At 41.1% G+C, this 12,741-nt stretch overlaps 1 protein-coding gene across 1 annotated transcript in view; it reads left to right on the top strand.

Moving 5' to 3' along the window:
• The window catches only part of GLIS1 (GLIS family zinc finger 1), a 177,796-nt gene that overhangs the window by 77,348 nt on the left and 87,707 nt on the right, over nt 1-12,741 (top strand). The window contains exons 2-3 of the mRNA XM_005422954.2: nt 4,797-4,995; nt 10,870-11,971. Of these exons, the coding sequence (XP_005423011.2) occupies nt 4,797-4,995; nt 10,870-11,971 (1,301 nt within the window). The remainder of the gene's footprint in view (nt 1-4,796; nt 4,996-10,869; nt 11,972-12,741) is intronic.

Genomic DNA, 12,741 nt, shown 5'->3' with positions numbered 1-12,741 from the left:
AGGGAAAGACTTTTTTTGACAGTAGACAGTTTATTTCTCTCTTTTTTTTTTGAGAATCTATTCGCTATTGGCTGAAACAGTTCTGTCCTTACACATGCAGAGTCTAACTGAGAACATCAGCTGAGGCTGTGAAGTCACTGGAACAAAAGCTCATGGCATGTGTTTTCCTGAATCTTGGCTGTACTTGCTAAGTTGAAAAAGTGTTATGCAGGTCTCAGATGGAAATCTAAACTTTGTAATATTGCAGCTGGTTTAGCAATGAAAGATGTAGTAGATTATTATGTGTTCTTTGCTGCCTTTAAAATATCATGATAAAGTTGAATATGGGAGCCAAATATATTCACATGCTTGAAAGTGAAAAGGTTACAGATCTATAAACTACTGAACTGTTTTCAAATTGTGTTAAGCTGGAGTGATATAGAATTAACCATGTTGCTTTATTCAGTAGAGCCGACCATACACATTCACTCTCCTAAAATACTGTGTGTAGTCTGCAAAAATAAATTCCCCAGAACAGAAATATAATGCAATCCAAATAACTAGTTTTAAAAATAAATTGAACATGAAATAACAAATATGGATGTAGCCAACACTTAGGGTCCAGAATTTACTAGAAAGACACACATGGCTTGTATTTATCTTCCATGAGTTCTCAAGATTGATACTCAACAAATTATTTCTCTATCTGGGTTGTTTTAGTTTACAAGGGTTTCCTTAGCCCTTCTGTCTTCACTCATACATCAATGTGAAAGCAAAGAAATAAGTATTTCTGTTGTAGGATTTTATTGCATGGTTCATAAAAACTTGGAGGAAAGAGACCTTTCTTTTTTATTCTAATTTTATTCAGTGCTATTAGTTTTAATCCTAATCTTTTACAGATTGTTGTCATCTGTATCTATTTGGAAATAGGCAGAGGATCTGCTACCCCTGTTTTGAAACACCAATGCATGACAATTTTGGTCTTCACCTGACTCTCACTATGTGGTATGGTCTGCTCAGTGATAAAGAATGTTTTGGCTCTCTCACTGTGTTTTTATTAAGGTAGTGTACAAGTATTGTAAATAAATGAAGCCATGTCTCCATCAGCTGTATGAAACAGACTTTAAAATGTGAACAGGTTGTAACTGATACAGAGATCCAGAGTGAACCTGGGGTGTGGTGTGAGCTGCTTTGTTCCTCTTTGACATAGGAACTCTTGAATGCACAGTGAAAATTTAGTGCTGCTACTGTTAACCATTTCAGTCCTCAAGGAAGGCAGACAGCAACAAAAGAGACTCAGAATGCAGAACTTTCCTCTGTGAAGGAGTGAAAAGCCCAAATGTCTAGAGGTTTGTTGTGTATGAGATGGTGCAAATGACTGTGAAGAAACAGGCCAAGAAAAAATCTGAGCATTCCTTCTTTTTGGATCTGGAAGTCCTTGTTTAGGATGTCTTGTTCTAAGATCTAACTGAAAATACCTGGATAAATACTGAAAAAACTGAAAATACTTGGGTAAAGTCTGCTAAGGCTGTAATGGCGTCTGTGGCTAATCACTCCAGCTACATCTAAAATGTTTTTCCTTCTCTTGTGTCCATAATAGAAAAATTTAGACCCCAAACTCATATCCCTGCTAATAGTGGTTCACTGAAACAAAGGAGAAGCCATGTTTTTTCCACAAGGCATAGAAAAATCTGTCTCCACAGTCACACGGTTGGGCCTGCCTTGTAAGGGGTGTAAGAACAACTATCTACTTCCCATCCTTTGCTTTCTTTTCCTTTGCTACTTTTCTGCCCCTAAGGCTTGGGGTCATAGGATTAAGACAATTCCTCCCGTTCACCATAGAGAATAGCATGACAAGCATAAAAAACTTGAGCAAAGTGTTGATTTTGTTGTTATTGTTGAAAATGTCAAAAATGGCCTATTTCATGAATCACTTTGAAGATTCTGTGTTTTGAAGCACTCAGTTTGTTCATTAGAGCTTTCAGTCAGCAGCATAGTGCTGTGCATCTCTGTGCATGGCCTTAAATTACTGACTGTGTAGGAGGTGTGGCAGCCACCCCAAACATTCAGGGCTGTGGATTATTCAGGACTTGTCACATGGAATGACCTGCTGAGTGTGGGTATGGTACCTTCTCTCCCGTGGCTTTGCTGTGTTGGCAGCTTTTGAGTTAATAACTTCCTCTCAGTGGAGGGATGTGGTGGCCTCTTCCATCGTGGATGATTTTCACTTGTTTGAGAAAATCTGGTGCTCTTTGGTCTTTCACTCCTCTCACGTGACTCATCCAGCTGCCAGTAACGGCGTTCCATTTCTCAGTGTTGTCGTGGTACATTTTGGACATCACATCCAAACAAAACCAAGAATGGCAGCTTTTTTTTTTTTTTTTTTTTAACAAGAAGTAATTAAAGAGAATAAGCAGTAAGAAAAAAAAAGGCAAATGACCTAGTTTGGTCTTTGCCGCAAAACCCACAACTCTCTGGGGATATCTAGTATGTTAGGCAAATATTTCAAATCTGTCTCTATTTCAAATGTGAGTCATTTCAATTAGACATCTTTCAGTTATTTGTTCGTTGGTCTTAATTAGGTAAACTCCAAAGCACTGCAGCATGCGTTTATTGTTGAATAATTACCCTTTTGGTAAGTTTTCTTGCTCTTATCTTCTTAGCCTTAATAGCTAATTTTGTCAGTAAGGGTGAAGCCTTCCTGAATGGTAAACAAGGTGCTCCCTAGGGAAGAAAAAGAGTTATTGCTCTTTAGTAGGGGTGTTTTAAATGCTGATCTCATTGTTGGACAGACAGGTTTGGCTTTGTGTAAGGAAACGTTCTGTTTTGTTCTTGGAGAATTTACCCCTAACAAGAAATGTAGGGCTGACCCTACAGGTCCTGACCAGTGTGAGCTGTCCTTTCTGAGGTGTGTAGCCTCATCACAGTCCATGGGACCAATTGTCACGTGACTTAATCTGGCATAAATCAAGAAAAAACTCCCCCAAAGTCAGTTACCCCAAAATGAAAGAAGCAAGATATCCAAAATTGAACTAACTTGATTACTCATATGGAAGGAATTGCCTGATTGCAGCCTTTGCACACTACTGTATCAACTCCTTCCGTTCCCTTGTGAACACTTAAATGTGAAGATATAAATCAAAACTGCAGGACACAAAAAGACAAAAGTTACCTTGATGGATTCCACTTCCATGAGATCCTTCTGGAAACCATTCTGCTTTTATTAGATTTACTCTCTGTAAATTAGGATTAGTTTTTTATATGGATTTATGGAATGGCTATGGTATAGTGCAAGCAGGGTGAACCCTCTGGTCAAGGCAAGGGAGTGTGTGCTCTTTTCATCTGTTACTGGTAAGTTACAGAATGTAGGTTAAAGGCCCCTCGATACCAGTGAAAGAAGAGATCTGGTTCCAGACATGGAAAGTGCTTAAATCTTATGTGTGCCAGCCAGTGATATTAATATTGTATAGAACAGCCAGTTGTCAAAGGGCCAGATTCTGTTCTCAGTTAAAGTGGTGTAAAGTGGATTTTTTCCCTTTTTTTTCAGAGGTAATGAATTTGCTTTCGCATGTGCTTGGACACTTGAACACTTGGGTTGTCTGTGTTTGGAGATAATCTCACAGTTCTTTTTTTAGTTGCTTTGGGGGAAAAAACCCATGAGCTGCTGGTGTTGTTCCTTGTCCATCGTTGTTCCAGCTCACATGTGGTGAGCACATGTCAGAGGCCTTGGTGCAAGTGCAACTGCACTCAGGGCACTGTTGTGCAAAAAATTTTTAGCTCTTACTAATTAATCTGTAAGGTACTTTGTGAAGGCAAATGGATTGGCTGAAACACAGAATTTCATGGATTTAGCATAAGTGTTCTGTTCCTTTGCAGGGAGCGAATGTGTTCTCTGATTTGACAGCTACAAGAGAAGATAATTATTTTTGACAGCACAGGGATAGTGTTCATGTTATTCTAGGAAATCTCTGTCTTCACACAAACAGGTATCAGTGTGTGCTGCAATTGGTATTGCTGAGCTTTGGTGGAAGCTTCAAGTTTCTGTGTTTTGATAATACGATAAAATTGGTAAAGTACATATTTAGAAAGCCCTAATGAATTTCAGACTTGTGTCATTTGGGGAATGAAAGAAAGTGTTTTATTACAAGTCCAGTATAAATCTTAAACACTTAAAAAGGATCTACAGTATTTTGGAGGGAAGATACATCTTGACTGTATTCCAGGTAATTCTGCTGGTGGAAAGAGAGGAACTGTGAATTGGGTATTGTAATATGATTGATTTACCTTCTTCTCTTGGTGGTGTGGCCTTTAAAAACTTATTCACAGTATTCAACAGTGTATTTAGATACCCTTCAAATATGATTCATCTCCCCCAGTTAGCAGTCCTGCTAAGGTAGGTATTGACCCTGTAATGAGTTAAATTATGATGTGATAAAGCCAGAATAGGAATGGAATAAAGCCTGATGGAGCTGTAGACTCCAGAGGATATAATGATAATTTATGTCATGGTTGCTAGTAGGGCAGAGCTGATAGTCAGAAAGACCCACTATAAGCTGAAAGGCATCCAAAGTGATCTTAAACACCTCAGTCTAAATCCACTGAATACAACTGACTGTGCCGGGCCAGAAGATGCTTCATTACAACAGATCCAAATTCCTTGGCAATTAATTTTTGTTTCCTTGTGAAACCTTTCATTGCCACTGCCTTGTTGTAAAATGGAGAATTTTGCAAGCCAATCCAAAATGAGTTTACAAAGTCATCAGTGGAGAGAGTTCTTAGTCAAAACCTTGTCTTTTTTTTGGTTATTTTTTTGACAGTGAACGGTGGCTACAGTCACTGCAATTTGATCTCTGAGAAGAAGAACATGATGGACATGGAGATGACGAGTGGCTCGGTGCCCATGTGCAGGCAGGGTCTGTTCCTGCACACGGGGAACTCCCTGGTGCGAGAGCACGCGCTGTCCCGGGAGAGGCTGCTGCACGTGGGCCAGCTCAACTTGGCGCACTCGGATCTCAGGTACTGCTCCAGGTTTCACCAGCTCGTGCCCTTGGCTCCACCCCTGTGCCATGGTATCACCAAATTACTGCCTGGGAGGCAGGGATGATACTTACACCCAACCCAGTGTCCCCCACACGGTGATTTGGCATGCCACCACCAAACCTACAGGAAGCCAGTGCCACTTCTATTTCTGCAGCATTTCCCTTAATGAAGTATTTGCAAAGTTCCCATACAGCCACATCCTTGGTTTTTGCTTTTAAGGCCATAATGTGAAAATTTGGTCTCTGGTTTTGATATATACACTGTAGTTGGATATGCTATGAACAGAATCTCTATTTAAACATTTGCTATAAATTAATTATATGAAAACACAGAACTCCATTATTTTTTGTTGTTGTTACAAATTTAACATTACCAGATTTTAAACAAGTACCCCAAACAGACATCCATTGTGAACAGAAACCTGCTACAAATTAAAATCTATCCATCTATTTTAATTATGCTGCTTTTTGGCAGTGTATATAATAGGAATAATCTTGACCTTTTTGAAGAGCTGTAGAAAAGAGAAGCCTCAATAAAGTTGCAGCCTTTATCTTAGGTACTTGGAATACTTGGCACTCTGTGGATGGACCTATCAGGCTCTGAAATTTCCACAGTCACAGCAAGGGGAAATATCGCCTACAGCTTGGTCTTGAAAATCTGACTGTTCCTGATTTTTGTTATACGTATTCATGCCTTGTTTCCCCTTTTCAATTTACTGGTGGCTTAAGAACATCTGTGTTTTCAGGAGAAAGAGGCACAGTAACGTGGCAAGCAAGTGGAAAGGCTTTTTTTCATGTTTGTTTGCTTGTTTGTTTGAAAAGGATAAATAATATCCATGCCACAACAAAATAATCCACTATTGCCACATGGATTTGTAGATGCCTTTGCAGCTGGATGTAAATCTGCTCCCTCCTGGTTTCTTTCTGGCTCACTGTGGGACTGGCAGTTATCAACCGTTTTTTTTCATTCTGTCAGTGAGGACAATTATGAAACAAAGATAATTAGGGCAGGAGCAAACAAAAGGAGGAAGAGAATACTCTGCTTAGATCTTTTTGAACCTTTTTGTAAATTTTATAATGGGGAAATGACAGATACCTTCATACCTACCATCACAGTACCCATCCTCAGAAATATGAACCCCTTCCAGCCTCCATTTGGAAGAGAATTCCCAGAACAACATAAAGGATTGTTGACTGCATAACATGAGAAAGTAGCAGGTGATAGGCCTGATTCCCTCCATCTGGTTTGTGGCATGGTCTAAAGCCTTGAGACTCTGCTGCCTCTCAGTTTGGAAATGTTTGGAGAATATCCTGAAGGACATTACAGGTTGTTTTGTATCCCACTGGTCATGCTCTGCTTGTATGTCCACCTGGCTAACAGTGCATTTGTGTGCATGGGATTTGCAAGATGAAGCCAATGCCCAGCTCTGCTCTGTGGTCCTCACAGACACAGTGCCTCCTTGTATCACAGTGCTTTTCATGAGACACATGGCAGAGGGCCAAAACCTTGGCGTTTGAGAGAAGGTGGACAGCATTTCAGACCATTTCTTTTCATGTTGTTTGTGATGCTGAAGATTCTTGACAAGCAAGTAAGAGGAAGCAGATTCCTTCCCTGAAGAACTGAAAACAGGAGAATGAGAGACTCAGAAGTGACTGAGCTGGGAGTGATGCCCAGGAGAGGAGTGAAGTCAGTGGGAGCCAGGGGTGCTCTGTGCCTCCCCAGATCTCAGCTTTCACCAGAAAATGGATGAGAGAAGTAGGGCTGCAATTGTCAGATATTGGAGCACATGGACATCAGGGCAAACTCTCTTTGCTTGTTCTGGCCAGCTCTAATGACCAGCACAGAGATAAAGGGAGACATAAATTCAAACAATATCTCTGGGGAGAACATTGAACCACTTTGCATTTCTAGGTTATGGAACATCCAAGGAAAAGCCAAACAAACCAGGGAGCACCTCCCCTAGCAATCAGAAAATCTTATTTTAGGGTTTGGGGTTTTGGTTATCTTTGTCCTTTTTCCACTTCAGTGCGCTGAAACTTGTTATCTCCTTCAGCTTCTCCCTGAAATTGTTTTCCCTTGGGAACTGTATTCTAGGGATGACTGCCTTAGTCCAACGATCATGATCCCTCTTCTTTCTGGCCCCTTTTCCCCACTCACTTAATAACTTTTAAGCTGTGCAGCATAATTGCTGCTACATTCTATCTGTGAATGCAATGTGTGTGGGACTGGAAAAGTCCCAATACCTTCCTCACCACAACTGGAGGCAGCACACAGCTAATGTTGGCCTTTTGTCAGATAATCCATTATCAGCTCCGGCAAACCCGCCCACACTGCACTCAGTGCTCGGAGTGTAAAACCCAGGGAAGGCATCAGAGCACTCGGATAGTGTTGCACAGGGTCCCTGGATGTGCAGCACAACAATCCCCTCCAGCTCCTTAAAACTGTCAGTTATCACCGGGTGCACATTTCCAGTGGCAGTTGAAGGCATGTATGTTTTGTAAATAATCCGGAGATTTCAGATCCAGTCATCTTTTCCTCTGAGGGCAGTTGGGAACTGCAGTGCTTCTGGCATGGTGCTACTGGCCTCGTGCTCTGGCTCCAATTACCACGTAAGGGAGTCTCTTAGGAAACACTGCCTCACTATCCTCTGAGAGGCTGCTGTTACTCTTCAAAGGCCTTACACTCAGCTTTCATGAGCTTAAGAGGCAGTTCTGTTCCCTCAGACTGTCCATCCCTGGTGTGTGGATGCTCCCTCTGAAGGGAGGTGTGTGGGGTGTATTCTTCTCCTGACCCCACTGTCTTTCCAGGATTGTTTATCTGGAAGCCCTTGCAGAGCTGCTCATGCTGGTCCACGTGTCCCTCTCATCTTACCTGTTTATTTCATATACATTTATATCTATATTTGTCCAGAGATTGTGAAATCCTTACAGCCAGCACAGCCTGTGGGTGCCAGACCTTTAATCTGCTCCGTGGCTGTAAGAGAAAGATGCCAGGGGCAAAGAATCAGTGGGTATAAGGGGAGCCCCCCTGCAAGCTGGCTGCCAGACACCTTGTGTCAATCCTGCATTGGTTTTGCTTCTGTGCCCCTTCTCCCTTCAGACTCCTCAGGACAGGGAGAAATGAGTGTGACTTTCTCTAGAATAGTGATGGCAAAATTCTGCCAGGAATACAGGAACTTTGTATTAATGCACGTTGACATCAGGTACCCCAACACTCAAACATCAGGAAATTGAAGAAATGTCAGATTTCTCCCAGCAGAGTTAACTAATATGGGATGTATAATGTATGTAAATATACAGTGCTACAGAGAAAACTGCAGATCCTGGAGAGGACTTGGTTCTGATCTGCGCACGCAGCCTGTGCTTATAATTTTGTAGGCAGAGAATACATAAGACTCATCTGTGGCAATGGGAATAATGCCTTTAGTGCCCTCATCTCATTTGCTTTTGAAGTCAGGCATTCCAGCTTGCCTTGTGGTTCAGAGCTCCCTTTTGTGTGTCACAGAATCTGCACTGCAACATCTTATCAATACAATCTTGACTCTGAGTAAGATCCTCTGCTGGAAAGGTCGCTGTTCCTGAGGATTTTGGAAACCTAGTGTTTCTCAGGACAAGGCTGTTTGTGTCCATCCTGCAGGTACTCTGCACTGACTCCAGCTCAATCAAAAACCAAACTTCTCTCATGGATTTCTGGCAAGATGGGAGCTTTACATAAAGCTTAATAATACAACACCAATTATCACAGGCTGAAATGTAAGGCTTGGGTTAGCTTTATATGATGTAGGAAATGTGTTGAGTTTACTTTTGCCTGAGGCTTTGGGACCACTAAACTGTGATACAAACTGAATTATTTAGAAGAGTTTTTGTACAGCAGAAACCAAGTAATAGGAAATGCTGTGCCTGGCATGGCATGCTGTAAAGCCTTTCTCAGAATGAGTTTAAAACACCAATCTTTCACTGAGCAAACAGAGCAGGGCTTCCCAAACATATGCAATAAAAATATACTTATGCCACATATTTTACAGACATATGGTTCTGTAAATGTTAAAAAATAATGTATGAATGCTGTTTGGTTTGGTTTTTTAAAATATAAATTTGCCATCTGCAGAAACAGGTGCTTTACGCTTATCCAGAGACCAACTGTGCAAACCTAAAGGGAGAAATTACAAACAATGGTTTATGGAAACCTCTAATTTTTTTTAATGTACTGTTTTAAACTTTCTGGTGGAAAGCAAATTATCTGATTGTTCTGTATCAGTGAATGGTGGAGAATTTAACATCTCTCATGATCTTAAAGAGGTTTTTTACATTAAGCCCTATTGGAACTTAGAAACCTGTCAGTAGTGAATGCAGTATTCCCAGTTGTGTGCCTCAGACAGGTGCCAATTTTTGACAGCCTTAATTTCGTGGGAAGGAAGTATTTTTGAAGCTTTTGATTGTTGTTATTTTTTTCCATCCCTTTTTGTTATTTTGAGGGCTATTACCAAGGAAATTTTAGAAGTTACCCCAGCTTCCCATCTTAATATTAGTGATGGATTAATGGAAATAATAGTGATAAAATAATCGAAAGTGTAAAATAAATGCAGTTTATTCAGCAGCTTCATATTTTAGTTTATAAGTGTCCAAAGTACTTTTAAGTACATGTGTTTCATGCTTTAAAATGTGTCAGACCTGTCTTAGCTGTGGTGTCACACACAAGCTGCCACATGGCTGGGTTTTCTTCAGCTTTTGTGGTGCTAGCATCATAAAAGCATAAAATTCATTTAAGTGGAACATGTCAGCTTAAGAGCCATGGGGCACTTCTCTGGAGGGTTTATTAGCTCAGGTACAGCTTTCCTGCACACAGATGTACTGTTTCCTCTCCTTGGTCTGGCACGATGAAGCCATAGGTTAAACCCTCCCGTGCTTTAGGGATATGTAAGGAACACCCTCTGCTCCTAAGAAAAAACACACAGTTGGATCATCCACAGTAAATGTTTATAGCTGAGATAAAATGTTTTATTTTAGGCCATAAACCAGTTGCTAACTGCTTGGAAGAAAATGTTAGGAGGAAATGTTTCTTAATGCAGTGCTTTTCTGAAAAGTCTTCTGTGGAGTTCCTCAAGGTTCTGCTTCCTCAATGAATGGATTCAACACACATGAAAAATGATGAAAAATCACTTCTTCTAAACAGAACTGTGATTTACAGTCCCATGCACTCTTTATTATGAAAAATGGAGATGGGAATACATAGGCTGCCATTTTAAATTTACTGGCTGTGAACTTTTTATTCTGTGGAAGTAAATGCTCAGCAGATCTCTCATTGATTCTGGAATGCTGGTTGAAAGCAAGCAGTTCTTTTGCTGTATTCCTTTTTTCTTCAGTGATATGGCTCCTTTTTTAATTTAGCAAAGGAAAGCATGTCTCTAACATGTAAGCAAAGCTCAGCTAGCCTTTTTTGTGTCAACAAGAATGCCAAGGCATTTCCCCAGTGTGCTCTGAGGAAAATGACAATATTTTAATAATTCAGAAATGCCCAGAGTTCTCAGACTTCATTCTCAGCTATTGTTTTGCCCAATCTATTATGTATTGAAAGTCTCAATCATGATTGATGAACTGCCTGTAGCAGTGAAGATTCTCTGTTCCATGTGTAACCCAGTGTGTCAAATTAATCCTGTGTAAAGTGATGCTGTCTTTACACAGGTTGGAGAGGAAGCACTACAGATTTTTTTAGTGTAATTGCTGCATTAGACAGGCAACATCAGCAGAGAGCAAGTACTTCCATTCTGCAGGGCTTAACGAGTGTTGTGTCTTGTACAAAAATCATAAACCCTGTGGTGGTTAGCGATGCTTAATGAAAACTGTATTGCAGGTCACCCAGGTTTCAAGACTCAGTAGATTCTGCTGCTCCATGCCTGAATGGAAGTCACCCGGCTCAGCACATTAAACAAGAATGCCCCAGTGATTATAAGGTTCTGTCTGAGGCTTCCACACATAGGAGGATTACAGAGGGGATGGAGCTGAGAGCCTCCAGTAGTCTGCATCCTGAACTAGACCTAATGAATAATAGCTTTACAAATTCACTTTCATCCTACTTGTTTAATAATGAACACAGCTCCTCCCTGGGTCCTTTGTCACTTGGCACCCCTCAGCACTCGGCCAGGCTACAAACAAGCAACCTGAAGAAGAGATGCATCTCTGTTGTGCCGTCTTCAGCCGAAGGAATCGATATTACAGCGATCATCCGCACGTCGCAGACGTCACTGGTCACCTGTGTGAATGGACTGCGAGCTAACTCAGCTGGCATTTCCTCTCATCCTGTGGAGATCAGTCATCACAGTGCTCAAAAATCCTCTCAGCCCCAGTCTTGCTCTCAGCCTGGAAACCCTTGCAGTATTCCCTCCCCTCCAGCATGTCTTGTACCTCTTTCCACTGAATGTGACAGAGGTGACTGTGAGCAGATCCAAATGCAGCAAGTCGAGGAGAATGGCAGCCTCAGCCTTATGATGAATGGCACGAGCCTTCCTCACCAGAACTCCTCGCACAGCACCCAGAAGGTGAGTTTCTTAAAACAAGAACCAGCTGACGATTATTCCTCCAGTGCTGATCTTTTCCGCCATCACCAGGGGCTGCCTCCCCCTTACCACCTCCACCAGCAGCTCAGCCAGACCCCAGGGACGCTGCCTCACCTCAGCACCTCCATGTCTCCCAAGTCCCTGCAGCCCAGCGACGGCGATGAGCAGGACCTCAGCAGTGGCAAGCAGGTGTGTCAGTGGATTGACTGCAGTGCCACTTACGACCAACAAGACGAACTGGTCAGACACATAGAAAAGACTCACATTGACCAGAGGAAAGGAGAGGACTTCACTTGCTTCTGGGCAGGCTGTGTCCGTCGCTATAAACCCTTCAATGCTCGTTACAAACTGCTGATTCATATGAGGGTTCACTCTGGAGAAAAACCGAACAAGTGCATGGTAAGTCTGGATTATATTTGTTTGAATAGAAACATAAATGCTCTTCTCTCTTTCTTGCTCTCTCTTCGATCTTATTCCAATATAATTGTTGTGCTTTCCTGTAACTTAGTCTGTAGCAGGCTAAAGGGGAATTGGAGAGAACCTTAATCTAGAAGGAAATGATTGAGTAAAAAATACTGTAGTTCTTGGAAAAGGGATTCGGTTTCCTTATATGAGAGCTTAACTTTTAATACAGTGCTTTGTTTTTTTAATATTCATTAAACCACTAATAAAGTGATGATCAAAGCACGTAGCCGTCATTTAACGTAAAACAAAGTCACTGAGCCTCGGGTGACATTTTTAATCAAGAAGCATAAAACACATCTAATGAAATTCTTTTCATTCCTTCAGCTGAACAATAACCCATAGAGTTGTAAGTGCAAAAGCTTCAAATGTAGTTTAGACAAAAGAAAGAAACTTGTTAAAGGATTTTAAACAGTTAAAAGACTAAAAAGAATATATTTAATTACATTTTCAAAGGTTGTTAGGGGCTTTTTTAATTTGCAAAACAGAGCTTTAAAAATAAGTAAAAACCATTGTTCTCTTCTGATCAAGAAGATGTAAACAACAGCAGTGTTCCAAAAAGAGGATCTTGGGAATAACACCATCTCTGCATCTGCCCACCATGATGACAATATGGCCAAACTAAAATAAAAGTTAATGACTTCCATTAAGCTTTCCACATGTTTGAAACAACAATGATACAAGACCCTGACTGAAACAGATGAAGC

The sequence above is a fragment of the Geospiza fortis genome, unplaced genomic scaffold (genome assembly GCF_000277835.1).
Source record: "Geospiza fortis unplaced genomic scaffold, GeoFor_1.0 scaffold396, whole genome shotgun sequence".
In the NCBI taxonomy this organism is placed as follows: domain Eukaryota; kingdom Metazoa; phylum Chordata; class Aves; order Passeriformes; family Thraupidae; genus Geospiza; species Geospiza fortis.
The sequence above is the reverse complement of the archived record's forward strand: the minus strand, read 5'-3'. Positions and strand labels throughout refer to the sequence as shown.